At 50.9% G+C, this 27,616-nt stretch overlaps 11 protein-coding genes across 11 annotated transcripts; 8 read left to right on the forward strand and 3 right to left on the reverse strand.

Moving 5' to 3' along the window:
• Window positions 1-174: 174 nt before the first annotated feature.
• Window positions 175-1,205, reverse strand: BO79DRAFT_271908 (HpcH/HpaI aldolase family protein; the record flags this gene model as incomplete). The annotated part of the gene is made up of 3 exons (XM_025687386.1): window positions 175-744; window positions 805-987; window positions 1,044-1,205. 3 exons carry the CDS (start codon window positions 1,203-1,205, stop codon window positions 226-228), a joined length of 864 nt encoding a protein of 287 aa, XP_025536576.1. The 3' UTR covers window positions 175-225.
• Window positions 1,206-1,802: 597 nt separating this feature from the next.
• BO79DRAFT_231105 (Zn(II)2Cys6 transcription factor) lies at window positions 1,803-4,131 on the forward strand (the record flags this gene model as incomplete). Its single annotated transcript, XM_025684134.1, has 6 exons — window positions 1,803-1,862; window positions 1,941-2,356; window positions 2,417-3,008; window positions 3,079-3,164; window positions 3,277-3,642; window positions 3,717-4,131. 6 exons carry the CDS (start codon window positions 1,803-1,805, stop codon window positions 4,129-4,131), a joined length of 1,935 nt encoding a protein of 644 aa, XP_025536577.1.
• A 730-nt stretch (window positions 4,132-4,861) lies between these two features.
• On the reverse strand, window positions 4,862-6,845 carry BO79DRAFT_271923 (aminotransferase-like domain-containing protein; the record flags this gene model as incomplete). The annotated part of the gene is made up of 5 exons (XM_025687388.1): window positions 4,862-4,942; window positions 4,994-5,113; window positions 5,175-5,809; window positions 5,865-6,398; window positions 6,698-6,845. 5 exons carry the CDS (start codon window positions 6,843-6,845, stop codon window positions 4,862-4,864), a joined length of 1,518 nt encoding a protein of 505 aa, XP_025536578.1.
• Window positions 6,846-7,127: 282 nt separating this feature from the next.
• On the forward strand, window positions 7,128-8,842 carry BO79DRAFT_271927 (major facilitator superfamily transporter; the record flags this gene model as incomplete). Its single annotated transcript, XM_025687389.1, has 3 exons — window positions 7,128-7,521; window positions 7,577-8,644; window positions 8,703-8,842. The coding sequence occupies 3 exons, from the start codon at window positions 7,128-7,130 to the stop codon at window positions 8,840-8,842; spliced, it is 1,602 nt and encodes a 533-aa protein (XP_025536579.1).
• A 1,027-nt stretch (window positions 8,843-9,869) lies between these two features.
• Window positions 9,870-10,850, forward strand: BO79DRAFT_257893 (uncharacterized protein; the record flags this gene model as incomplete). The annotated part of the gene is made up of 3 exons (XM_025686265.1): window positions 9,870-10,177; window positions 10,243-10,579; window positions 10,644-10,850. 3 exons carry the CDS (start codon window positions 9,870-9,872, stop codon window positions 10,848-10,850), a joined length of 852 nt encoding a protein of 283 aa, XP_025536580.1.
• Window positions 10,851-11,642: 792 nt separating this feature from the next.
• On the forward strand, window positions 11,643-12,376 carry BO79DRAFT_289564 (uncharacterized protein). The gene is made up of 4 exons (XM_025688794.1): window positions 11,643-11,742; window positions 11,804-11,890; window positions 11,953-12,088; window positions 12,153-12,376. The coding sequence occupies exons 1-4, from the start codon at window positions 11,724-11,726 to the stop codon at window positions 12,211-12,213; spliced, it is 303 nt and encodes a 100-aa protein (XP_025536581.1). The 5' UTR covers window positions 11,643-11,723; the 3' UTR covers window positions 12,214-12,376.
• Window positions 12,377-13,058: 682 nt separating this feature from the next.
• On the forward strand, window positions 13,059-14,884 carry BO79DRAFT_271932 (sugar porter family MFS transporter). Its single transcript, XM_025687390.1, has one exon. It carries the CDS (start codon window positions 13,240-13,242, stop codon window positions 14,782-14,784), a length of 1,545 nt encoding a protein of 514 aa, XP_025536582.1. The 5' UTR covers window positions 13,059-13,239; the 3' UTR covers window positions 14,785-14,884.
• Window positions 14,885-15,724: 840 nt separating this feature from the next.
• BO79DRAFT_155010 (alpha/beta-hydrolase) lies at window positions 15,725-16,804 on the forward strand (the record flags this gene model as incomplete). The annotated part of the gene is made up of 1 exon (XM_025678766.1): window positions 15,725-16,804. One exon carries the CDS (start codon window positions 15,725-15,727, stop codon window positions 16,802-16,804), a length of 1,080 nt encoding a protein of 359 aa, XP_025536583.1.
• A 671-nt stretch (window positions 16,805-17,475) lies between these two features.
• On the reverse strand, window positions 17,476-18,218 carry BO79DRAFT_210650 (S-(hydroxymethyl)glutathione synthase). The gene has a single exon (XM_025682849.1). It carries the CDS (start codon window positions 18,153-18,155, stop codon window positions 17,580-17,582), a length of 576 nt encoding a protein of 191 aa, XP_025536584.1. The 5' UTR covers window positions 18,156-18,218; the 3' UTR covers window positions 17,476-17,579.
• A 2,140-nt stretch (window positions 18,219-20,358) lies between these two features.
• Window positions 20,359-21,886, forward strand: BO79DRAFT_210651 (metal-dependent hydrolase family protein). Its single transcript, XM_025682850.1, has one exon. The coding sequence runs from the start codon at window positions 20,703-20,705 to the stop codon at window positions 21,696-21,698; it is 996 nt and encodes a 331-aa protein (XP_025536585.1). The 5' UTR covers window positions 20,359-20,702; the 3' UTR covers window positions 21,699-21,886.
• A 904-nt stretch (window positions 21,887-22,790) lies between these two features.
• BO79DRAFT_200313 (alpha/beta hydrolase) lies at window positions 22,791-23,807 on the forward strand (the record flags this gene model as incomplete). Its single annotated transcript, XM_025681482.1, has 1 exon — window positions 22,791-23,807. The coding sequence occupies one exon, from the start codon at window positions 22,791-22,793 to the stop codon at window positions 23,745-23,747; it is 957 nt and encodes a 318-aa protein (XP_025536586.1). The 3' UTR covers window positions 23,748-23,807.
• Window positions 23,808-27,616: the final 3,809 nt, after the last annotated feature.

The raw sequence follows: 27,616 nt of genomic DNA on the forward strand, positions 1-27,616 counted from the left end.
GGACTTCCGGTTAGAGAGGATGTCATGAACCTAGCAATAATAATATGCGTATCAAGTGACGTTGGGCCACCAAAACACGGAAATAAATTTATAGCTGTTCCTTTTCCGTCCAACTTTAGAAAGACCAATGGAAGAAACAAGAGAGAGACATTCTATCCTGTGCTGGATCAGTCGCTATGATTAAGGTTGTCAATTCCGTTCAAAGAGCACCAAAGTACTCCATCTTTACTGAAGACTCGGTTTTGCAGCGCTAAGTTCTGTGAGTCGGCGCAACCTGGTTAGTTCTGCTGACATCCAGGAAGTCAAGGCGACAATGTCCGCTCCAGAGTTGACAAAATCAAAACCCTGGTGATATTTGGCCGCGGCCACATCTGCCGAAAGGGCAAAGTGACCAGCATATTTTCCAGCATCTTTGGAGGCTTTCAGAACGCGATTGGTAGCCCCCTGGACCTCAGGAATCTGGGCGTGATCCAAGGCAAAGTACCCCAAGGATGAGGCCAGGTCATTGGGCCCAATAAAGAGCATGTCAATGCCTGGAACTGCTGCAATGGCAGCACAATTCTCGACTGCCATACGCGATTCAATCTGCACGATAATGACCACGTTGTCGTTGGCGTGAGTCAGGTACTCTCGCCCGCTCTGATTGAAGGCAGCCGGAGCAAACATGGCACCTGCACCCCGCAACCCCTGGGGCCACTGCGAAGAGGGGTATTTACACCCTCGTACAATAGCCTCGGCTTGTTCCTGGCAGGATGTTTAGATGAGGAAGGAATGGCAGCCATGAGGGACGGGCATTTGACGGACCTTGGTCTCACACATGGGCACCATTATTGCGTGGGCGCCGCAGTCCAAGGCGCGCTTCATCATCCAGGGCTCCGAGGCGGGAATGCGCACGATGGGCGACACCCCAGCTGAGGAGACGGCTCCGACTTGCAGGTACATGGCCTTGTCATCGATGTCCCCATGCTCACAGTCGATCAATACCCACTAATTCAGTATCAGTACTGAGGATGAGAGTAGAATGTGAGACAAACTGCACGTACATCTGCCCCTAGAGGTGCTACGGTGCGTGCTAATGAGTAGCCCGGAAATTCCAGCCACTGTCCGATGGACGGCCCTTGCCGCGCGGTCGCACGCTCTAGTGAGGCCTGCAATCGCGTCTTTCCAGTTGCGGACACAACTGGAGAAGCAATAGAAGTGACCATGGTAGTAAAGAAATGGGTCTGCCCTTTCTGAAGTGGTATCTGTAGCGGTTGGTTGCGAGTAGTGGTAGTAGTGCTGATCAATACTGCGGCTTGTTCAGATGATTGTTGCATATAAATGGCAAATAGGGTCGGATCACGGCCCGAGGTCCGGTTTCAGATGCTGAACCCGTCAAGCTCTGTTGTATTGTAGTCTAGTCCCACGAAGCTATCTTCAATATCTGATATGAGAGCTAATTATAAGCGATTATTACCCTGTGTCTCGTCATGCGTATAGAATCGTCGCTGATGTGAAATTACGGGCAAGTTCACGAGGAGGCCGGATGAATATGTTGTGTTTGGCCGAGTGCGACCGAATGACATTTATCAGCGTGAGAACTGATAGATAGCAGACAACTGAACTAAGTAACTCGTTACGAGTCAATGCACTGATCATGTATGATAAACTCCGTGATAAGGAACTGCCCCGATAACCAAAGTCTGATAACGATTTTAGCTTGGGATTTGCTTCCCCTCTTCTCCCCGCAAAGTTACTTTCCCCGCGATGAAACTGCTGCGCACCCCCTTGTGTCTCAACGTGGATTCGTGATGGCTTCGCCAATGCAGAGAAAGTCCGACCGACGTGTCTGGAAGGCGTGTCTTGCTTGCCGGCGGAAGAAGGTAGTGTCCCAGTACTAACCTCTTTGATTTTTCTTCTTCCCTGCTCCGGGGATTCTGCTAATCTCGACCCATTCGCAGGTAAAATGTGACGGGGAGGAGCCATGCCATGGTTGCCAGTCGCGCAACCAGAAATGCGAGTATCCCGATAGTAACGATAATGCGGCGGCCAGCCGACGCGATGCCAGCTCTTTGGACAAGCATTACCGGAATATTGAGGCGTTGGGACTGCGGCTTGAGGGCCTCACCCAGACGCTATCGGAATGTATCCTCGCTATTCGCGACACCACCAACCGAACGGGATTACCACTTAACCCGGGCTCGAACTGTGACTCACGGTCAGAATCAAGGACCAGATCGCTCCCAACAGAAGAGGACATGGAGACGGAGGATGATATTCCTGGCACCGATCACCTAGATGCCCCGCCAACTCCCACATCTTACAAATCGCGGGATCGTGTCGGGCATATGGTACCTGACTCCTATGGGCGTTTGCGGTCTGTTTATGAATAGCAAGTATCACAGCATGAGTTATATCGCTGATGAATTCCTTCCAGATACCTTGGCGGTGCAGCCAATAATCTGGTTATTGAGGCAGTGCAGGGGTTGTCACCGTCTCCAGATCGCTCGCCCAATTCAGCTCAAGCTTCGATCCCCCAGGCCTCAATTGAAATGCCCTTCTTCCAGCATGGACAGGTCTGGCCCGAGCTCCCCTATCTGCCATCGGCGAACGAACTGGCCCGTCCACCCCAGTATGTAGCAGATCTCCTTGTCGGAATTTACTTTGACCAGTTACACTATACATTTCCTATCCTAGACCAGACCCGATTCGTTTTCCAGTATCGCGCCATGACTGCGGGAAGTCCTGTAGAACGCGGTTTCCTCTCCGTCTTCTTTGCTGTTTGCGCCTGCGCCTCCGGGCTACTGCCACGCGAACCCGGAGCTGCGAGCTTGGTAGGCATTGACTACTACCAAAAGGCTCTTCTGCTTTTCTGGGCCTCCAGCGGTGAAGTGTTTCTGGAGCAAGCCCAGTGTCTGGGCCTGCTGGCCGTGTGCTCTGCCGGCTGGAATACCGTGGCCCAGAGCTGGCGTCTGGTGGGTCAGGCAGTCCGCATCGCCCAAGATTTGGGCCTCCATATCGCCAGCCTGGTATGTCACCAACACCCTGTGCACTGTCACTACTGAACTCGTGCTTGTCAGATTAACGGTAGAACTGCAGAAGGATGCCCATGTTTCCACTAGCGACCACGATGCCGACGCGCAAGTCGCCCAAAGGGTATGGTGGGGCTTGTTTACACTCGACTGGTAGTTCCCCCAAATTTCAATTTCCCTGCTTCAACAAAAGGCGTAAGGGCATAGTGGAATACATAAGGAACTAGGAGAAAAAAGATAGAATTGATTCTGACCGTGCATACAGCCTTACTTCCATCTGCCTCGGTCGTCCCATGGCCGCCAACTTGGAAGATTGCTGCTGCGAGCTGCCCTCGGCCGACGGAGACAGCTCGCCCATGGCTGGGTTCGTCGCCTTCACTCGCCTGTGTCGGATAGCTGCCAAAGTGCATCGCCTACACGGCTCGCCGCCAGTGCGAAGAGAGACATGGACAGCGCGCTGGCAACATCTGCGACCGGCCGTCGACCGGCTGGTTCATGAATTGGAGCATTGGTTACAGCAGCTGCCGGATGAGATCCGATTTTCCGCCAACCGGATCCAGACGGGACCCAGTCTCACCATGTGCTTTATCGTTTTTATCCTTCACTCAGCTATCATCATGAATTTGTATCGGTATGTTTCTTCATTCAGTCAACGTCCGAGCCCCGATACAATGTTCAGAGATGACTAAACATGTTACCGGCTAGGCCTCTTGTCGGTCAAACTCTGTCCACCCTCACCGATCCGAGTAGCGAGTGCATCAGCGCGGCGCGGAGCTGCATCCAGGCTGCAGAGCTAATCCGCGAGCGGGTGCCTCCATCCCATCACCTCGCCTTCTGCGTGCAGTATCTTACTATCTCTGGTATTCTGCTATGGACCATGGAGAACCCACAGAGCGATCAGCCGGCCGCGGGCCTCAGTGACGTCTATCAGGCGTTACAATCCTTGATCGAGCTGGAGTGCGTGTGGCCCTGCGCGAGTCGTGGCAGGGCAATCCTGGAGCGGCTCTTGCAACATCCCCGGGCAGACGCGAGCGCTCATCTTCCATCTTTGCCCGTTCTGGATGGGCTGTGGGAGCCCTTTTCACCATCTACTGCGGACATGGTTTTCAATGGGCTTTAGCAGTGGTGTGCAATACCCGCATGTACCTTCGCAACAAATATGCGCGAATGCGACACGGTTGCCAATTTTTGAGTAAACATAGTGATGGGCTACGCTGAACAAGGCTGTTTTGGTCATTAGGTTCCGCCGCTTAGTACAAATAGATGAAGCAAGGGGTTTTCAAAGCTTGGTAGCCTGGCCGGGCCCGGTTAGCGGTCATGAGGGTATGCTAACAACGGTCGTACCATGATACAAACCCGAGAGTGACAACACAGGAGCCCGAAGCAGACGATGATGGTGATCTCAGCAGGTAGATACCGTAGGATATCCTTAGCGCGTAAGGTCTGTGACCCGATGACATCTTCCGCGTTACGCCACAAGCTAGATAGCGGCCACTGCGGTCTTCTTTGCGTAGCCTGCTATGTGTTAAGTCAGGAGCAAGAGAGAAAGACCCCACTCTTGGTTCGGATCTCATCCGCAGTCTGTTAGATTGGTATTATGTTGATAAACAGTTAGTGCAGCCGATAAGCAAGAGTGGATATGCTGCGTGGACATGCTAGGTTTGCAGTGCAAGCAGTCGCCGACCGCGAAACTTGCTTCCTACCCTGGATCTTACATGGGTGAAACCTATGAGTTGTGCGACCAGGGGCGTATGAATGTAACACTTCATTTTCATGGTATGTAATTATTATACAAACTGGACTAGGTATTGATGCAGGGACTATATATGGTCTTTTCTATTAAGACGGATTTAACCTACTAACTGGTCAAGCTTCCACGACGCCCGTATCACTCGAGCCATTCGCGCAATACCACGCTCCATCTCTTCCTTCTGTACCGCTGTTAGCTCATTCAATCAGATAGTCTTGACAGGGTCTCATACCGTCGTCATGGAGAAGGAAAACCGAAAGTTGGTCGTCGAGGGTGTGGCTCCGCGCGCGTGGGTTGTAATTTTGTCCGGCCCCTCCCAGGGGTGGTAATAAGACCCCGGGGTCAGGAGGACCTGGAAGTGATTGTCAATACGTCCTCTAGATTGTCTACAAAACAACCTGTACTTTACTTACTTTGGCCTCGGCGAACTGCCGCCAAAGCTGGTCGGCCACAGTCTGCTCCGGATCAACCACGTTCTCATCGTGCCGTAGCTGCTTAAAGGCAGAGTTCTGCGACAGATAAAAGCAGGCCCAGATGAACATACCACCGGTCGGTGGTACGAAGGAGAAAATAGGAATGTCACTGAGGTGGGCCACCAGGGCTCTGCTATCCTCCGCCGCGTTCTCAAGGCGGAAATGCTGCGAAAAGGCGTCAATCATCCAGTCACGTCGGCAACGGTACTCCACACTTAGCCCCTGCAGCCATCCAAGATAGCCGCCGATACCCCAGCTTTGCATCAAGCGGAGGGTAAGCGCCTGTGAGAGGCCGGATGGATCCTGGGTCTCGACTTCGGTCGCACGAAGCAGTCGCTCCGTGAACACCGAATTAGCGACAAAGTAGCCGAGCCGCAGACCCGGTGCCAGTGTCTTACTAAAGGACTCCAACCGGATGACACGGCCCTGGTGGTCGATTTGGAGCATTGACGGTGTCAAGGACCTCAAGAACTCATCGTTTCCGACGAGTTCAGGGTCGTCCATGGCGACCTGACTAGCATTGTATTCCGGATACTGCAGGAAAAAGTATGGGTCGTCCTCGACAATGATGACATCTGCTCAATTATCAGCCCACCGTGCAGAGCCAGTAGTGTACGTGGTCAGCCGTACCGTGCTCAACACACACATCGTAAATATCTTGTCGACGTTTTGTGCTCATCGTAACGCCCGATGGGTTGGAGCCGACACTGACAAGGTACAGCACGCGCGGCTGCCGGGCGCCAGGGTGGGAATCATCCCATTCGCGCAATGTTTGAGCGAGAGCATCAGCACGCATGCCTTCCGCGTCCGATGGAACTGGGGCCGCCTTGTTACCCAGGGGGATCCAAAAGGCCTGCGCGGAAGGGTAGGTGTAACTCTCACACAGGATGTAGTCATCTGGCTCACATAACAGGCCAACCACTTTACCCCATGCGTTGGTGTTTCCGGGATGCAGCAGCACTTCCCAGTCTGCGTATGCCGGTCGATGCACCCGTTGGGTAAACTCGCGGCACCAGGCACGTAGTTCGGCATTGCCTGATCCCGACCCATATTGCAAGAAACCCTCAAGGGGTAATTCGAGGGAGCAGAGGCTGTTCTCGGCTGTCGGAGCTGATGCGGTTACAGTGACTGTGTGGAATGGGAAGAAGGAAGGATGTGGAAGGCCTGTAAACATGTGTCAGAAGGCGTATATGTGTTCAGCTGATGCCATTCACTCCAGCAGCGTACAACCAAAACTACTCAGTTCACCGAGTTTATGTAGTTGGCATCCTGGTGGCCCAGATATTGGAATATTGACCAATGTAGTATGGACAAGAGAACGGTCATAAGACAAAAGATCGAATAGGGAGGGCAAACGGGTCATAGCAGCAGCAAATGTGTCACAAGGGGAAACAAAATCGAGAACATGGGGGCATCTAATCGAGACAGAACGATAAAAAGACATAGCTTGACCTGTAACATACCTCCTGCCAGGCTGACCATGTCCTCAACGGCCATAAAACGAATAATGTCCTTGAGGGGGCTGGGATGACGCGCCCGGGAGCGGGAGTTGATATGGTGGCTGAAGTCAACCGCCGTGGGGAGTTCGTTGGTGGATTGGGATTGGGTCATTGTATCTGTGGTGGAGGAAGATAAGACGATAATGCACAGATGAAAGAAGGGAGCAATATGAAGTAGAATTTGTATGAAAATTAAGTCGCACATAATGAAGAGGATCGTCGAGATTGACGACGCTCCTCTCTTTTCTTATCATGCGCGGCCCGAGATCCGAAGTGGCGGACAGGCAAGCAGGGCATGTCAGGGCCAAAGATAGACGCACCCGATAAATACTGGCTGCTTGCAACCGACTGGACAACGAAATCATGAGAGGAAGTTTCAGCAACTTAAACCTTCATGGCATCTGGAAAAGTAGACATTGCGTTGGCAGAGAGGTCGCCGGATCCTCCGCCGCTTGGGGATGACAAGCATCCCGGCATGGTTGTCGACCTGGTCCACGCTAGTGAAGCCGAATATACACCGGACCAGTACCGCCGGCTCGTGCGCAAGGTGGACTGGATCATCCTCCCGTTGATGTGGATTATTTCTGGCACGCAGTACGCTGACAAGGCATCAATCTCGACCCAGGCCACATTTGGCCTCGAGCAAGACACCCATCTGGTGGGTCAACAATACTCCTGGCTGACCTCGATCTTCTACTTGGCTTTCCTGGTCAGCGAGGCCCCCGGTAATTATATATTGCAGCGTGTCAGTGTTGGCCCGACCGTGGCCGTGTCTATGTTCATGTGGGGTGAGTCTGTCCACATAATATGTTGAGAGAGCTATCCACTGATGATAGCTCGAAGGCGTCATCGTGTTGTGCATCGCCTTCGCCACCAACTTTGCGGGTCTAGCAGTGTTGCGATTCCTTGAAGGTGTCACTGAATGCACCACCTACCCAGCCCTTCTGCTGATCACAGCCACATGGTATACCAAGGAAGAACATGCAATGCGCTCGGTCATCTGGGGCAGCGCTAACGCTGGGATGGACGTACTGACTAGCTTGGTTAACTACGGTATTGGCCGCCGCGCTGAGACACACCCAAATGGAATGGCTCCCTGGAAGGGCATCTCCTTCTTTCTAGGGGCGTTGACGATTGTACTTAGCGGCATCGCCTATTTTCTCCTAGGTACACCACGCGAGGTACGCTGGCTGTCCCCTGAGGAAAAGCGCATGGCTGCGGCGCGGGTGGTGGCCAGTCAGACTGGCTCAGATGCCCAGAAGCGCACTCTGGATTGGAAGCAGGTGGCCATCACGTTCCGCGACCCTCAGACCTACTTCTTCTTCTTCCTCGTCATTGTCAATTCCATTCCCAATGGAGGCACAACTGCTTTTGGAAACCTCGTGTATGTCTCCTTTGGTTTTACGGCCCTGGAGACCATCGTTAAGGGTAAGATTCCGCAACAGCTGCTATCGATCGCGTGGTTTTTGATCGCTGGTTATATAACATTGAAAAAACGGGATTCCCGCTGTGCGTTGTCCCTGTCATCCTTAACTTGCCGAGGCACTAATCCAGGGGTGGCAGTCTATATCATGATAGTTTCGGTGATCCCTGCCTTCTGCGGTATGCTCGCCCTGGCTCTGCTCCCTCACTCCTCGAGCCTGCTGTGGGCGCGCTGGGGCGTGTACTTCATGACCAGTGTGGGCAATCTGGCCGGTCCTTTGATCTGGACTCTCTTGCCATCTAACGTGGCAGGTCGAACGAAGAAGTCGGTTACAGGGACTGTGCTATTTATTGCCTATTGTGTAGGGAACTGCGTCGGTGCCCAGGTCTTCCGAGCTAAGGACGCGCCACGATACATTCCCGCGATTGTAGTATGTTCTATTATGTATGGCCTGGAGATAGTTTTGATGATCGCGTGGCGCACCTATTGTAAGTACCCATCGACTCAAAATCTGCGTCCGGTACTCAAAGCTAAATTTGCATCTAGATTTTTGGCAGAATAAACGTCGCGCTTCACTGATTGCCGCCATGGCCATGACTGCCCAGGAGTCAGCGCATCAGGGCCGCCTAAATGCAGAGTCAGACATGACAGACTACGAGAACATTCACTTTGTTTACAGTCTGTAGTGAGTGAAGTTGTGTGTTTACTATTCGAGAGTAACGAATACGCGGTCGTTCGAGTTGGCTTCCTATGTATCAAGATCACCCGTTACCGGAGATAGCTGGAATCTGATTTGACGTTGTTGGTATCTTCATCTGGTACTCTAGAATATGAAGAGTGATGCCTGCTATTTTATACTAATGATATGCTAATATTGAATCCGGTCGAAACTGGTCTACAACAAATTGACAACAAAGCTCATCGTCATGCCCGCGTCCCTTACGCTCTTCCTCCCATTGGCGCGTTTCGCTGGCATTATTCACGCCCTTTACCATTTGACTACATATAGCGATCAAGATGAAACACGATTGGATGCCACCATCTTCGTCCTGTTTGTTCGTAGGCCTATCTCTCTAGCGGTGCCGGGAAGGCTCCTGGTTCCAACATCTGGACTTCAGTCAATGCGCCTCCGCCAGGACAACGCTGGCCGGTGGTGTACGGAGGCTGCCTCTTCTAAATGAGCTCGTAATATACTATTAGCATTTCTCTAAGCTTGAACTGATGCCCAGCTCTAATTTGATCCTCTCACACCCATGTCTGAGCCGTCACCTATATATGAATGCCATATAGAAACCAGCATGCTATCCTCTGTATCATAAAAGGAAGTTAGTGGGTGCATTCAGCCGCCACGCCATAACGATCATGTTTTACTATCACCGAGTTACAATCATTCTAGCTATTAATTACAACCCCTGCTATTTGACCCACCCCGATACTGCCCAAATTGGAGAAGAGAATATCTTCCAGCTAAGCCGGTCACTACGGAGCGCCGAAAGCATTATGCTTATACAGAAGTAAAGGGATTTGGCGGGTAAAGCCGGTGTATATATCCGTGAGCAGGTGTGATAATCCATTCACAGGGTCGGGCCCACATTAGCCCAAAGCGGTCAGTCCGAGTGAATGATTCCTCCATGAGGTTTGGCAAGGCTGCACAGCTGGTTCACCTAGAAGCATGATTGCGCAACAACCTCTCAACGCCTTTATCTCCCGACCATGCAGACAAGCCATCGTTCGACTGGCTTTTATGCTCTTCTGCGGCAGAAGCGTCTTCTTGTCCCACCTTCGCTATGGACGTCGCGCCACCTTGATATACTGGGATGCCAATTCGAAGAGATTTGCTCCTTGCCCAGTTCTGGTGCCGAGTCCCACACATCTAGTTTATCCTCTGTCGACCCCAAATTGAAGGATGACTCAGGTAGTGATGCTGCACGTCTGGCAAGATCTGGTGCTGTTCTTATCAAGCTGTTCACTTTGGTCAACCTCCTTGACTATGAAGGTAGCCTTTTGAAAACACGGAAAACGTAAGCAACAATATACTACTGACCCTACGTACGCAGTGGATTCGACTTACCCGTTCCCTAAGCAGTGGAAGAATCAACTTCTATTTCGCCGGTCGAGTTGTCCATCGGCTCGAATGCGCCACTTTCTGGCGCGGTCTTCAAGATACCCAGACAGAGCATAGTCCTGCCGACCTCTTAGTTGGATACTTCAATTACAACGATCGGGCAGGATACCGCCGGGAATGTGATCAGGAACGGCGAGCTCGGCGACTGGGACACACGCCAGTGGTCCATAGGTCAGCCGGCGAAAATCGGCTCCTTACGAGAGATTGGAAGAGTGATCCTTATCTGGTCTGTGTCCTCTTGTCTCTCGGGCAGCTGCAGCGGCGACTGCGCCACCCCAAGCACCAGAATACCTACGCTGTAAGTCGTGAATTCTACTTAGGCCTGTCTTGCTGACTCGAAGGCTAATTCTCATGTCACCAAGTCACATCTCCTGGTAACAAATGCTTCTGACAGCCAATTCATATATCTTTACGAAATGCAGATTCCCAACGAGATCCTCAGGGCCCTTGACACCCCAAATACTGCAAACTGCGTCGAATGGCCACCGATCCGACGCAGTAGGATTCCCTTTCAGCCATATGACACCTTCCGGCGCCGACTCGAAGAAGTGTTGTTGGAAGAAAGATAGAATGACAGTCCCTTTAACCAGGAATCTGGCTTGGGTGCCGCTATCCGTACAGCAATCTACATACTAACGAGCAAATGCGCGGGCGACATGGAACGGGACCACCCTGATGAAAGGACACAAATTGTAACGTTGACTCCACACGCCTGGTATGATACATGCCCAGCCTTTGATGACAATCTTTTTAACGTGCGGCAACAATCCTATCATTTTGCACGTCGACTTTCCCTTTCTCTCTCTAGAAATCGGGAATCGAGCAAGATACTGTCGCCGTAGCCCCGGGGATGTACCGGCAGCCCGAAATGTAAATTGCTCAATAATAATCCTCTTCATCGTTAGTGAGTCTGTTCTTGCATTGCTTTTGCCTAGACGAGATTGTAAGGGCATGTGGCTCGGTGGAAGGAGAACTAGTTGAGATGTAGCATATCTAGGAGCCAAACCCAGTGCAGGACCACATTCATCAACAGCATTTAGTTGATGCAGATGTAACTCCTATGCTAGGGGTTTTTTTTTTTTTTTTTTTTTTTTTATCCCCCCTGGCTGTATCTTTCCATGGATCGGAGCACTCGGTGGCTTAGGCCTGCTGCGGGTAAACAATAAACTAATAATTATATATATGAAGCAGAAAGTCAAGCGGTATACTACATAGTAGATGATAACTGTCCAAAACATGTTTTTTCAACAGATGAATAGTCTCCAGCCAAGCCGTCATGTGATTTATAACAAGCCGGCAAGTTTCTTAGGCTAAACATTACCCCGCCACATCCTCCTCGATTTCCCCTCATTCAACTCTCGCTACTGCTTTTCTTCCTTTCTTCCTCTTGCATACGTCGCCACAATCGCCATCGCCAATAAAATTGCTCGTCCAGCGTAGTTATGCCTGTCTTCCACGTCGGTGCGTCTCATCCCTGTCATTTCCATCATATCGTTGTACACAACATTTACATGTCAGCTAGTCCTCTTCCGCTTGAAGCCAGGTGTTGCACCTGCTGAGCTCGAGGCCTGGGCCCGCTTGGGTAAAGGCATGGTTGGCAAAATTCCAGGTCAGTACTTACCCGGGCGAATGTGATGATTACTAGCAAACTCATATGTGACATCTGTCCAGGACTGCTGGAATTCCATGCCAACCCACCAGTGGCGATGACCGCCTCCCGCGCAAAGGGCTACAATATGGGGTTGGTGGCTATCCTGGAGAAGCCGTCCGATTTGCAGGTCTATGCAACTCATCCAGCGCACCTTGAGTAAGTCTACCTAGAACTGTGGAGACCTCAGTCGGGAAGTTGGTAGTAGCTAACGGTCAATCAGATTGCATGAAATGCGCGAGCAATTATGTGAGGATACTTTGGCATACGATCTGGAGTACTAGACTTATCTCCTAATGGGGCTGGCTCAATAAGTCGGTCTGTTCTGAGTTTCTGTGTATATCTTTATTAATCTCGGAATCCGGATGGGTACATCACGCTTCTGGGACGTAGGGACGCATGCGGTAATTGGGTGAACAATACCGCAGGAAGCTGGCATAAAATCTCTCCATATGTCCTACAAGGTCCACGTCCTCCATGCAACTGTGTCCACAATAGCTAGAATACGCGTCTTCAATGGTGCGATTCCTGTATGCTTGCGTGCCTAGTGCGGATAAAACAGCCCGAAAGATCTGGGGGTAAATGGCACACCTCAACCCCCAACGCTGGCCAGATAAAGAGGGCCATAGGGACTGTATCAATCTGACAGTAAATTGCCAAGGCTACGGGGGCACAGCTGCTCGTTCAAAGCAAACGGTAGAACCTCGGGACTGTCGATCGGGGAAAGTACGAGTCCCACCCTTGATATGATCCTAAAAATGTCTCATTGATTGGTATCACATAGGTTTCGCTTCTGTCAGTACTTCGATTTTACTGTCAAATAAGTGCCGGTGTCTTGTTGAGTAGCCGTAACTGTGACCACCCGTTACTGCCCCGCCAAGTATCCTGTCCTCTTGTTTCGATAAGCCTGTGAACAATATGGCTTTTCACAGAAATGGTTGCTTACCATACGTATGCAAGGATGGCACCAAAATCTGCCTGGACAGCTGGACGTGGGATGGGCTACGTCCGGGGGCGTGGGGGCACCAGGCTGGGGTGGAATCTGGGGTTAGTGCGGAGAGTCGGACTTGGGCCGAGTTCTCCAGTTGCTACTGCATCAGATCCCCATTGGAGTGCCGGATGGGTACATCTCAGCTATTGGCTGTTAAGCTTTGATCGACGCGGTAAGCCTGGGCAGACCATTTGATGGCTGTAGGCTTACTCCTTGCCCATGACGAAACACAATGCGGGGAAACTCATGCTCCCTACCATCGATGCAGTATAAATACAGGACCACTGCATGGCAGTAGAGTTTGTTCATAGGACCAAGAATGTTGTCCCTACGAGGAAAGCCCCTGGTCTATCTGGTCACCGTCGTCAGCTCGACCGGCTTCTGCCTGTTCGGCTACGACAATGGCTTGATGGGTCAGGTCATCTCAGAGCCTAACTTTCTCAACATGATTGGAAATCCAGATGCAGCTGTGCAGGGGCTTGCGGTATCGTCCTATGACATCGGCTGCATGCTAGGGGCATTGGCTGCCGTGCTTATCAGTGAGCAAATTGGGAGGAGACGGACGATCTTGCTAGCTTGCATTGTGCACATTGTGGGAGACGTCGTGAACGCCTCTTCCTTCTCCCTCGCCCAACTGTTAGTGTCGCGTATCATCCTTGGGGTTGGTCTCGGGCTCTTCACTAGCGCTTCCCCAGTCTGGCTAGCTGAGACCGCTACGGCCCAGATGCGTGCTGTCATGGTGGCCGTGCAGTTGACCTTCCTTATTATCGGCACGAACATTGCCTACTGGGTCGACTATGGACTTGGCTTCCTTGACAATGAGATCAGTTGGCGCGTGCCCTTCGCCTTGCAGGCCATCTACCCCATCGTCGCCTTTGGCTTCACCTTGGTGCTCCCCGAGTCCCCTCGATGGCTCGCTTCCCACGGCCATACTGAGGCTGCCGCCGCTGCTCTATCTGCATTCCGTGATCTCCCCGTGGACCACGAGTTAGTCCAAGCTGAACTGCAGGATATTGCTTCGGCAATTGCCTTGGAATCAGACGGCGGATCATGGGGGAGCTTGTTCCGCCAAGGTCCTAGCAAGGTGCGTACGCGTGTTATTATCGCTTGCGCGGCCAACTCGATGCAATCCTACACCGGGATCAATTTTGTGGAATATTACTTCCCTTTTATCTTGACGAATTCGGTCGGACTTGGTACCAATCTCGCGAACCTTGTGTCAGGCTGCTCACAGATATGGTTCCTCCTATCATCCTTCGTGACGTGGTACTACATCAACAAGCTGGGCCGCCGCCGACTGTTCTGCCTAGGAAACCTCGGGATGGGGTGCTGCATGATTGCGGTTTGCATTACTCTGTGGAAAGACAGCCAAGTGTCGGTCATCATCACTGTCGTCTTCTTCTTCCTTTACCTCTCCTTCTTCACGTGGGGATGGATGTCCAACATGTGGACATACCCTGCCGAGATCCTACCACTGCATGTGCGGAGCAAAGCGCTGGCGCTCTCCGTCTTCTTCCAGTGGGCCAATCAGTTTTGGACGGTGGAGATTGCGCCCGTCACGATCGACAACATCGGCTGGCGGACGTATATTATTTGGGCTATTCTCAACTTTGTTTGCTGTGTGATTGTGTATTTGTTCTTTCCGGAAACGTCGTCCCTCACGCTGGAGTCAGTTGACTTTCTATTTTCGTCATCCAGCAACGTCCGCGAAGTGGTCGCACGCAGCGAGCAGATCTATTTGAATCATTCTCATCTCGATGTCGGAGCGGCGGCTGCTGCAGCGGTGGGCGGGGATGGCAAGGAGAAGTCTTTGGAGGACGGGGTTGCACAAGTGACACACGTCGAGAGACACGTAGCGGTGTAAAGTGTGTATTCCACAGTCCAACAACTGAAGAAGAGTTATGCGAGCTCTGAAAGCAGAAAGGATATTTTTGGGAGTATGTATCGATCACAATGTATACTGGAAATTGTCGTTTACCTTGTCAATAGACTGGTGGAACTTGGATGAGTATCGGATGACCGGACGGATTCTGCAGTACAAGACACTGGTAGCTCGAGTAGCGGGTCCTTTTGAGCATAATCATTAAGACCGGTTATCAGTTCCCTGAGGTTTTTAACCTAGTGGCATTTTAACAGGCCCTTCTTACGGGGAGAGACCGCCACAGCGACCGTGCGGATCACCCGCCATAGACCAAACAGTCAGCATCATTCTTCGCGTTCTGTTATCTCGGCCGGTTTATGTTACCTAGTACGTAGAAATGTTAGGACCGCAATTGTGGCAAATTTTGCATAGCTCACTGAGATCGTCTGGAACAGGGGACCAACTCAAACCTAGCCAGTGTTCCCCTGTCTATCCGTTGATCGCGGACTGGATTATTGGCGCTTTTCCTTGGTTCACTCGCGGGTGCCTCTTTCGGCTTGGAGACCAGGCTGCAAGGCTGGAGTTATTATTCATCCTGTACTCTCGATAAATGAGATCATAGTAAAAGCTATAAGTGCGAGCCCGATTTAGATCCTGATTCACAGTTCCAGATGTTTGTTTCCCACTGCCTCTCCTAGAAGAGGGGATGCCTGAAATTTCAATGGGCATACACGTCATGATGACCTCAAAGTGCAGTGGATCCCCCGGCTTGGCCATAAAGCTTGGCACCCAGGGCCACGATGCTTAGCCGGGGAGATTTACCCAGCCTTATGATCCTACTGTGTTCTAGAAGGTTTTCTACTCGAATGTTACCTTCTCAATATCCTCAACCATGGCACCCGTGCGGTCTGTTTCGTCTTCCTTTCCTTCTCCATCCGCCGACATGCCTGCTGATGGCCACCCCAGATTTCGCCATGACCCCAGCTGGTCCTATCACCAAGGAGTAGCCGGTTCGATGCTCAAAGCTTTCCTCCGTACCTTTACTGCCCTACACATGAAATGGCCGCTATCTCTCAAGCCACACCACGAATCGGATCGATTCGTGTTGATTAACCCTGCCGCCCCGGAATGTTACACCGGAGTGATGGTGGATGAAGCTGTCAAACCCGAGACCATCGGTGCCACCTGGTATCCTGAGCCCTTTACTCGCGGCACCTCTCTTCCGGATGGCGAATATGTTATCTTGCACCTCCACGGTGGTTCCTACATTCTGGGTGACGGTCGATCCTCCTCCTGTAACTTCATGGCCCAGACCCTCCTCGAACAGACTCCCGCCAGCTACATGCTCTGCCCCCAGTATCGACTCGCCTGCAACCACAACGGACGGTTTCCCGCTCAACTGCAGGATGCACTCGCAGCATACGTGTATCTCATTCACGCCCTCCAGATCTCGCCCTCTCAAATCGTACTCAGCGGCGACAGCTCCGGGGGTCACCTCGTCCTGGCGCTTCTCCGGTATATAGTCGAATTTAACCGGCCAGATCTGTTACCACCACCGAAGTGCAGCTGGGCCTGGTCTCCTTGGTGCGACGTACCTGCTGCAGTTGACCCTAGTGCCTGGACGCACAGCACCAACTACAAAACCGAATATATACCAGGCTCTTTCCCAGCCTGGGGAGCCAAACAGTTCCTTGGCGATTTGGAAATTACTTCAGAAGTTGAGCCGTACGTAGCTCCCATTTGGCATCCGTTTGTTGTTCCCTCGCCGGTGTTGGTCATTACCGGCGGTCGCGAGGTCCTTTGTCAAGATCACAAGAAGCTGGCGCAAGAGTTTCAAAAGTTGCCCGGAAATGAGACATCCATCGATCTGGTAGTTGAGGAGAAGGTGCCGCATGATGTGTTGATGATTGGGTGGATTATGGGGTTCAAGGATGAAGCCCGTCATTGCGCTACCAAGGCTGGGGGATTTCTCCGCCGGGTGCACTTGTCATCTGGTAGCAAGGAAGCCGATGCTCAGATGTGAATTGAGTTTGTTTCCTTGTTGTATATATATCTATCCTGTACTCATTATTCCCTTTTTCTTGCATTGCGTTGTTGATTGGCTCGAGGGTTCCCTGGCGTGTATGTCTGTCTATATTTCCGACGAACAATGAATTTTGGCTCCCTTCTATTTTGTTGTCCTTGACGCCGATATTACTACCGTATTCTGTTCCATTTTGAAAAGCTGTTATCCAGTAGGAATGTGTAGCAATGTAAGCGCGTTAGAACAATTTGCGACCGTAGAGGAGTTGGCGTTGAATGCGATTGTATATTCTTCAATCACAGGTACAACATGATTGGCACCGTCCTTGAAAAGGTTACCATGATCAGACTGTTCACTCACTCCTCTAGGAGACACAGAGTATTTGTACTACGTACTGCTTCTTATCCACGGTAACTTCATCCTCGACTAATAGTCATTAGCAACGACTCTAGGGGTGACGAGCAAAAGTAGTGGTGCTCGGACAGTGCTGGGGACCTTGGGTGAATTTTCAACAGTAATAATAAAAGGACCCGACCCTTCCACGTCTTCCTTCCTACCTACACACCTCTATTTTTACCCATTTACCCCAATAGATGGCGATCATTGTGGAGGCCAGAAGGACGACCGGAGTCACTTTTTCGGAGTGAATGAAAGCTGAAGCTTCATTGATCTTATTAAGTATGTACATTTAGTGTAGCACTGCTACATTTCTTTCCCTGTTCACGCCTCCACTACATCCTTCTTCCCCTGCGTCGATAGACATGTTATTGATGAATTAAAGGTTGGCTGACAACACTCCCGCCCTCTGAGCCGTGAACGTGGCAATCAGATCCATCAATGCCGGCGACAACGCATCATATGTCTCGAGACCGAGGGAGTGGAACTTGGAGCGCACCTCCTCCATGCCCTGGGGGTGGAAGCCCTGCTCAATGATGGAGGAGACAAATCCCGCGAACTGAGGCTCCTGCCAGCCCTTCTGATCGGACAGCTCGGCGTGCACAAAGTCTAGGCCCTTGAAGGGGTGGTCCTTCTCGATGCGACCGAACATGTGCACCCCGCAGCCCTTGCAGGCATATCTCTGGATGGCGGCGGACGCGTCAACGATGGACAACTTCTCTGCGTGTTCGGTAACGGAGACGGCGTCGCGGGGAACAACTCCGACGATGGAGAACAGCGAACCGGCGGGCTTCCAGCACTTGGAGCAGCCGCAGGCGTGGTTGTGAGCGACATTGCTGGCCAGCTTAACAACGACCTTGTCGGAGGAGCATTTGCAGTAGAGGTTACCACCGGGGAAGTTGGGGTCACCTTTGGTGATGCCGTTGTCGAGGAGAGGGTGGAGCGAGGGAGACATGTTGGATGGATGGGTTCTGAAGGGTATGCGACCGTGAGGAAGATGGATGATTGAACTGGTAGAGGATCGGGATGCCAATGACTGCCTTCTCTACCATTTCTACTCTTCTATATAGGCCAGGAAGAGCAGGGATGTTCCCCTCACTCTGTCGCAATCACTTTCCCTCCATCCCCTCATGCGGGGGGAAGTGAGGGAACGCGTCGGCGAAGTTCCCGGCCCTGACCGTATTGGCATCAATCATCCCCTGTTTTCCCACGGGAAAACATTACTCGACTGGGACAGCGGACACGAGCGACTCCTACCGGTGGAGATATGTCGAGTCGGTCCGATCGCGACCGAGAATTCCACTGAATGAGGAGTGATGAGGACATTTGGGATAGAGCGATCGCAAAGACCACCAGGCGATGCAGCCGGTTCACACGGTTCGCCTTCCCGAGACCTCTTCTGTTCTTCCCTCAAAGCCTTCGGAAAAGCCGCCCGTATCCCCATAGTTGCGTTATCCAGGGGTTTCAACCGTATCAGCAATTGTCATGTCATTTTCGAGTGATATTTGCAAATCTATCCCTTCTCCCCTTCGGATATTATTGTTAGATAGAAAATCTCTCCTTGATAACACATGGCACATGTTTACTCCCTACTCGGAAATATACCAAGGCTTGAATGCGACGGGTGCCATTTTCCCTTCATGAGTGACTCCCATCTTTACTCTACATATCTACATAAGCATTTTCAACCCCCAATGCAAGAATTACTCAAACTGAGAGATATGCTACATGGTCTGTCCATCATCACCACCACATTGACGCGCCCGCCGACCGCAACTAGTCAACGAAAAGGGGGACAATTGAAGAGATTATCGAAGTCTTTGACAGTTGTGTCCTGCCTGACTGCAGTATTCAGGTTAGTACCAGAATCTTAACCTTTTAGGACTGTATGATGAGCAGGATAATAGAAAGGGCTTTTCGTCGCCGCGACTATACCCGCTCTCCGACAGGCCCATAGCGTTGCGCATGTCGAGAATGTTGTCACTCAGCCTTGCGAGATTGGTGGCAAGAGTTCCTGTGTGCTGCTCTACGTCGAACGTGAAAAGATGCAGCTAGCTCTTGAAACAATAGCATATTGTGGACTGGAGACCGACATTGGGCTACGAAGGTTCCGACATGCCTTTTCCCGTCAATTAGCGGCACGGTGCGCCAGCAGGGAAGGCTTTGCTCTGGAGAGCCTGAATAAAACCTACAACGAATTTGTGCTGGATGGTAGAAATATAAGAAAAGGGAATACTTCAAGTCAGGGATATGGGATGGAATACTGGCAGACGATGAGATTTTGCTGTGCAACGCTGGACTTGTGAGATGGTATGATCTACGTGAGTGCGCGGGGCAATAGAGCGGGACGACGATGGCGATAGAGTTCGACCTCCCTCTCCACCATCTCGATGATCAGACGCATCGTCGGAGGGGACGGTTTCTTGAAACGGCTGAGAGGTGCGATCCCAAACCTGCCACTGGAGCTATCGTCAAATTATACGGAGTAGTCCCCCACCTGTCCAGTAATTGGGCCTTATCTGCTGGCTCCCTTTGGTGGCGCGGAGAACGGGCCGGGATAGTGCTCTCCCGTGTGCGCTGAAGGCGAAGGGATGATCATGGTCTCCTCGAGCTGACACTATCCGCAGTGGGGACCTCACCGAGGCTGCCATCAGACAAACGTTGTGAAACGCTCGGAGCAGGTTGAACCCCACGAGGCTAAAGTAGATCGGCCGCGACGGCGCGGCCAGCGTGGTGCCAACCAAAAGGCCACAACGAGTCTGAGTGGATGATCCCCCTCTTCTGAACGACGAAATGGATCCGATGCCTTGCGGGCACAGACGGCTGTTCCCGGAGAACATAGCGAATGGCCGACCTGGATGTGAGGGCCCGTCGCCAATGGGGTTTTTACCGAATGGCTGACGAGGCAGCTGAGGACGCCTCTTTGAAATATCTTGCCTGCAACCTTGTACACTGATTGCAGGAAGACATGGATTGACATGCGGGGCCAATGTACGACTGCAGAAATGTCATTGTGCAGATCCCTCAGCCAGCATCAGCTGCACATAGCCCCGCAGAAACCCCTCTTGCAAGCACCGGCTTGGTCAGCAGGTCAGGTCAGCTTAAAAGAAGTGTCAGGGGTGGAGAGGTGTCAGTTCTCTCCAGCCAGGTAGCACATCGTCTGTGTTCACTGGATAACATGGGTTCAATCTCAAAATCGACCGGGGAGATTTACCGGCCCACACCTGCCGACATTACTATCAACAACCACCAGCCAGGTGACCCCGAGAGAGTCCTGTTTAAGAATGTTCGCATCTTAGACTCGACAGGCAGCCTCCCTTATCCAGGAGACGTTCTAATCCAAGGAGAACGCATCGTGGCTGTAGGACAGGTTGATGAGACAGCCTCAACAGGGGCCTTGGTGATCGATGGAGGCGGCAGCAAAACGCTGATGTCGGGCCTGGTTGATGCTCATACTCATCTCAGCTTCAACAATGCAAAGACACTAGACGGGCTGACCACTATGCCACTGGAAGAGCACGTCATTGCTACCGCTCACTCAGCCAAGACCTACCTCGACTGCGGGTACACCATGTGCTTCGGGGCCGCCTCTGCGCGTGCCCGACTCGACATCGCCATCAAGGCCTCTATCAAGTCTGGCCTCATTCCGGGACCGCGGACCCTGGCTAACACGCCAGAGATTACCACTACCGGGGGCGCCATCGTCCCTGACATATCGAAGTATGCAGACGGCCCGCACGAGATGCGGAAGACAGTGCGGTCGTTCATCGAGCTGGGAGCGGATAACATCAAGCTCAGCATAACCGGTGATAACATCACCGACAGCATGCCGAGCGACGAGACGTACTTCACCCTGGAGGAGACAGTTGCTGCCGTGGAAGAGGCCCACAACCGAGGCAAACGAGTGTGCGCCCATGCGCGTAGCAAGGAATCTGTCAAATTGTGCCTCCAGGCAGGTGTGGACGTTATCTACCACGCTAGCTTCAACGACAAAGAGAGCTTAGATATGCTGGAGCAACGAAAGGACTCGGTCTTTGTAGCACCGGCCATCAATCTGCCCCTTGCCACTTGTGCGGGAGATGCTATCCCATTCGGGTTCACGATCGAGATGGCCGAGCAGAAGGGTGTCAAGGCAGAGGTGGAAGCCGCCTGCAAGTCCATGAGAGAGATGCACAGGAGAGGCATCCGGGTGCTTCCAGGCGGGGATTATGGTTTCGCATGGGCACCACATGGCACGTACGCGCGGGACTTGCATCATTTCGTTAAGCATTTTGGTTACACGCCAATGGAGAGTATTCTAGCGGCCACGGCCCTGGGAGGAGAGATCATGGGCTATCCGGGGGAATTGGGCAAAGTGCAGCCGGGGTATTTTGCCGACGTGATATTAGTCGATGGGGATCCTCTAGCAGATATTACTGTTCTGCAGGATACCTCGCGGCTGCATGCCATCGTCATCAACGGCCACATCCACAAGAATGTCTTATCGGGCCCTGCTTAATGATTAGAATGAGCTGGCTGCATCTGGCGAGGATGTTTTCATTCACTAAAATGTATCTTTTCGGCGTGTGTAGTGTATTTACATGCTAATATTGCATCAGTGTGGTGGACTGGCCCAGACAACCATGGAGCTGAGTTTACACTAAGCCCGAGCTCAACTCCTAGAGCAGAAGTTGTGCGCATTATCCGAGGGAAAGATACCATTAGTCTTTGCACATGCATCCCAATCAACTCACGTTTCGAGTGTCACCAGAAAGTTTAGCGGAACTAATCCAACAATTGAGGGGTTGACCGAGTAGGTCGAGTAGACTAGCCCGAATAGCACAAGCTACGGCGAGGTGTGGGGGGAGGGGCAAATGTAAGCACTAGGAGGAATTCGGGAACAACGGAGTGCGGAAACTGATACGACCAGTATAACAATAATTCATAGAGTCGCGTAGCTAGTCTGTCCCTTTGTTTGGCCACCGAGGTAGTAGCCATGCACAAGGCTGATTGCCATGGTTGCATAGGCCTTGTTATTTGCTCGCACAGTATGAAAGAAGTTGTCGTTCGCTCCTACCTAGCTAGATTCTTTCGCAATGCTTACGTGTATCATGCTATGTCCCTGTAAAGCCGTCCAGGGTGGGACTGTGCTTTCTGATAGAGGCAAAGCGATGTTGGCGTACAAGCACCAGGATGAAAGCTTGTTTTCTGGCACATCCTGTCAGCCAATGTAGAGTTTTGACTGCACTAATTCAACTCTTTTGGGTGCTTGATACAGGGACTATTAAATGAATCGGGCCTGGATTACCACTGTACAAATTTAGTTCAACTTGGACTGTTTTACCACTGGCTGGCTCGCCAGCCTGTCAGACTACTGACTCAAGCGAGTCTCCACAGCTGGGCGCAGCCTCTCCCATCCCCTCGCGAGGTGGTTTGGCTGAACTCATCCGACTACATAATCTTGGTGTTCGTCTTTCAGCTGCTCATGGAGCCTTTTGAATTCTAATATCATTGACTAGCTGCCAGGCGCTCACGTACGAGCGATTCTTCGTTGTCATAATTGCACCCTCCTCCTACCCAGCTGATTGTCGTCGTCGTCTTTACCTCCAATATGCCTTCCTACGAATTCCTGTCCCTCGCTACCAAGCCATCCGCAAAGCTATGTTACAGCTTTCAGCCCGCTGTAGGCACGGATAAGCCAGCTCTAGTCGTTTTTGTCAATGGTTTGGGGCTACCACAGACATCCTGGGAGGGCGCAATCGCTCGCCTGCAAGCTCAGCCTCCCGCGGGCGGTCTGCCCGCCATGTTGACCTATGATCGGTACGGTCAGGGCCAAACCACAGACCGGGACCCTGACGACGTGAAATCTGAGGATCCCATGCATGGTCATGATACGTTGGCCGTTGTTCGAGATTTGCGTCAACTTATTACACAAATTGCTTCGGAGAAGCTGTGTGTATCCGACCTCAGTCGTCTCCCCCTCGTTTTGGTTTCGAACTCGATTGGCGGTGCATTGGTGCGTCTTTACGCGCAGGAATATCCTGGAACAGTGGCAGGGCTGCTCTTCCTGGACAGTGTGCTCGCCAATTCCGACTTTATCTCTATTTATCCTGACCCTGATGCACCTGGCTTCGACACGACCAGCTTGCCAGAGGGCGTCTCGGTGGATGCGATCCGTGATGCTCGGGCATACATGCAGCGGGTCTTCCATCCCAGCAATGGCAGCCGTGAGGGCCTCAGTCGGAAGAATTTGGCGGAACTTCTCCCGAACAGCGATGGTCCTAGATTGCAGGGTCCAGATGGTCAGGGCCCGTGGGTGACGGTTATTGGTCACGAGTTCGAGACGTTCAAGGTCGAGTTTGAGAAGATGGGCGGTGCACCACCAAGGCTGACGGAAGTGTATATGAACCCCTACTGGCACCGCTTCAATGAAGGGTTGGCCAAGCTCACCGACTCGGAACGCAGTAAAGGCCCGCTCCAGGCTCCGGGAGCCGGCCACTTTGTGCAGCGGGATAACCCGGACCTTGTGGCCAACGAACTTCGCGAAATGCTTGATAAGGCTATCTGATCCCCTGGATGTCTTAGCCCAAGATCCTTTATACATGAATACAATGGCGGTGATATAGAGAGAGTCCTGATGGCGTCAGCTGGAAGGCTTCTACAGCTGGCTCCTTACATATATAAGCTAGTACTAGCACATAGGCTTGTGGTTTATAATGAATATACTTATTGGTTACTACCCGTCCAGTAACGAGCAAAATAGAGGAGGGACATTGCTAAACAACACTATCAAACACAATAGTAGATGAGAAACCAGGTCCAAGAATACAAGTGGTGTAAGATGGACAGACTGTGAGTCAGTCTTCATGTGACCAAAATATCGCTACGTTACGCAACTACATTGACTCACCAAACAATCTACGCCGAAGCACAGCGTACAAGCGTCTAAGGTAGACTCTTATGAGCATATATAAGCTAAAGGATCGTCTAGATGAACAAGCCAGATGCTAAAAATGCAGACAATGAGAGACAAGACCTGATGGCAGAAATAACTCGAAAGACAGCCTTCGACTTAGATGCGCCCACTTCATGGGCTTACATATGGCTGTCTGATCTATAAAAGCTCAGACATCTTGCAGAGCTGGAACCAGAAGATCTATATGACTTACTGAATGCCTTTTGGAATCGGAAACTGGTTCAGCAATGCATGTTCACGATGTTCTGGTATATTTATCTTCTAGACAATCATTTATCAAGGGATGCAGCCTGATACCTTGATTAATCAACCAATACTAATTGATTGATTATACTTGTATCATCACTACAATACAGTCCCTAGACTTGATGATTTAGTAGCTCAATAGATTGTAGAGGCATATGCCTCCCAACTCAGAATTATAGTTAGCCGGGAGTTCCGGAATCATAAATAGAATAGTAGGCCCCACTGACCTCGACAGCTTCAGCCACCAGAACTTAATTCTCAGCTCAGTCTTCTCCTTATTGACCCCGCATGGTTCCAAGGCAAATAGTGCCTTGGAGTGGAGGCGATGCGCTAGTAGGTTTAGAAGGACTAAGTTCTCCGGCTGCTCTGTACCTCTGCCATCAGAGAATACCGCTTTGTGCCACTTATTCACTCTTTCTTAGGACCAGAAGCTCCGAAGAGTAGACCAGAAAATTCCAGTTGATCCGTACAAGCACCAGGATGAAAGCTTGTTTTCTGGCACATATTGTCAACTAATGTAGAGTTTTGAGTGCACTAATTCAACTCTTTGGGTGCTTGATACAGGGACCACTAGATGAATCAGGCCTGGATTACCACAGTACAGATTTAGTTCAACTTAGACTGGTTCTCAGGAAGACGTGACGCCCCCCCCCAACCCCACCCCACCCCACGGGGGCGGGGGAATTAATCGTTTATCTTCGGTTGTAGGAGTCTATTGTCTTTTCCAGTGTTAATTGTGCTAAATGCCTCTCGAGGGCAAGTTGCTCGCATTTTTAGTTGGGTATTTTGGAAGATATATGCGAACATGACTTTGGCTCTCTGACTGATTTGATGGTACCGGCTAAATACCTGCACCAGTTGGTCTTCTTCAAGATTATATGTGCGGCACGGGTAAGCGTCAGTCCGTGTGAGTAAGTGCCAATTGTACTGATGTAGATTCGTGGAGTCTGTGCAGTCCGGCCCTTGTGTTTGAATGTCTCTTCTGTCAGAAGGTTCTGGAAGGCTGTTATCTAGGGATGCTGGTCCGCAGCGGCCACCGGGGCGAGGTGTGGAAAGTATTAGGGGTAATTTTTGAGGATTGTCTGGTAACGTTAGACTAGTCCCCGGTATATAGCTTAAGGGCTATAGTAGAAAAGGGGGATAAAAAAGGGAAAGAAAAAAAAAAGGTAAAGCAAAGAGGGGGATAAACGAGATACAGGTTAAGCGCCACTACGCGGTACTGCGAGATGATGAAGATCTTGCTGGGGGCGCCGCTTTCTTCTTTCTTGTTCATGTTCTTCATGATCTCCCGGACTTTCTTCCAGTGGAAAGACCCCTCAATTGCAGCAAACGAGTTCCGACGTCGTCACTACGATATATTCCCCGGAGTTATTCTCTGGCGCTGCATATAAATGTAAAGCGATATGAGTATAGCACTTACTTGCTGCTCTGGGGATAGCTCCTGGCAACAATGGAATGTGGTGTTCTTTTGAGTCTGTCGCTGGCCTGCTAACAATGTCGCTCACGAAGATGTCTTCTTATGTATACAGCAATAATGCGATAGTGTCAGATTCTTCAGGGGTCACCATGTCCCCAATAAGATAATTGGGTTCACTGGCCCATGTTGCCGCTGCTGCGGTGTCGATCACTGATTTTCGTCGAAAATATTTAAGTCTCCTGTCTGTAAGGAAGCTCAACCGGCCTCATGCTTCAGTTCCAATGGTAGGGCTGGTCTCTTTACATTCTGGTTTCTTCTAACCCTCTTGCTCAACCACACTAGTCTATCAGTTACCCGTGTTTGTTTCAAGGCATGCAAAATCAATGGATTTTGAAAAACTTGCAGGCAATTGGATAAATCATCCCCAAGATGCATGTCTTGCCCTGCCCATAAAGCCTAATTTCATATATAAGTCTGGGACAGCATTAATGCTCTTATTCCTGCTATTATATAGGTAATATAAGGCTATTATTTGACCTGCTTGAAGGGGAGATCGCTCCTTGCATTGGGATGGGTAGATAATTAAGGGAGGAAGATGGAGAAAGAAAAGAGAGCTGCGGAAGCGCAATATATATAGCCATCCTGAAGATGCCATCCGTGAAGGGCAGTCTGACCGTAGTGGGTTTCATGGTATGGCATAAGGGAATAAGCAGCCACTATTCACAATTGAGGTGAATCGCAGCCTATCATAAAATGCTATATATACGCAGCGGCGGAAGGATTTAACGTATGTTGGCTGATATGTCGCTTCCACATATCAGCCAATGAATGGTTGGAATCAATCGACAGGATAGGTAGAATTGAATGGACTGATATTCTCTGCACAGGTGAAGATATATTTCCACAGCTGAGGCCAGGCCAGGATGGTGGTAGTTGCTGGGTAACTTAGAATTTTTGCTATATTCATTGTATCTCAATTCAATTCATAGGATTAAATTTGATGGCACCAGTAAAGAATGGTGCTAATTATGCAGATGCTTCAATGAAGTGTGGATATGCTTCTGACTGTTGTCAAATTCTTCCGGACCCCAGAAACACAGGCATTCAGGAAACAACCATGCTGTGGCATGAGGAAGAAGGACTACAGCCTCATGGAGAGGCATCGTACCTATAATCTTATGTTAAGGAAAATTTCAGATGTGACTAGAGTTGGACCGCCACCTCAGTACTAAGGATGGAAGTCATTACCGTCTTTATTATTTCTTAAAACTTCAGGTTCCAGCTCATCAGCATTATCTGTCTAATAATCCGGATCCTCCAGCTCGATTCGCTTCCACGTCACCTAAAAGCTGCCTTCTACTTAGCCTCCTGGAAAACATATGGCCATCTGTATTGCTCCTGGAGGACTTTGTTCATTCCCGGATACTGCAGATTAAAAGAATGTGTTAGGCTCAGACTCATAATATGCAAAGAATAGAAAAGTCTGCACACCATATCCTGGTAGGATTTATTATATAATTTGTGCGTACACCGTGACGGGCTTGGGATGATTTTGAGTGATTGGAGCTGTTGCAGATACGCGGCTAGGTAGCTGGGAGCATGAACTGGAGTATATTTGTAGTAATCGTCCATATTATCACCCGGGGGTGTACTACACGGCTGTAGGGCATTGTTAAGAGGCTGCTGCTGTTGCTGCCTATCAGTTCCATTGGATGCCTGCATTGTGGGGCAGTAGAAAGATATTGTGAAAGGGCTTCAAGACGCCGCAAGACATACAAATTTCATCCTTGGCCTTCTT

The sequence above is a fragment of the Aspergillus costaricaensis genome, assembly GCF_003184835.1.
Source record: "Aspergillus costaricaensis CBS 115574 unplaced genomic scaffold BO79scaffold_29, whole genome shotgun sequence".
In the NCBI taxonomy this organism is placed as follows: domain Eukaryota; kingdom Fungi; phylum Ascomycota; class Eurotiomycetes; order Eurotiales; family Aspergillaceae; genus Aspergillus; species Aspergillus costaricensis.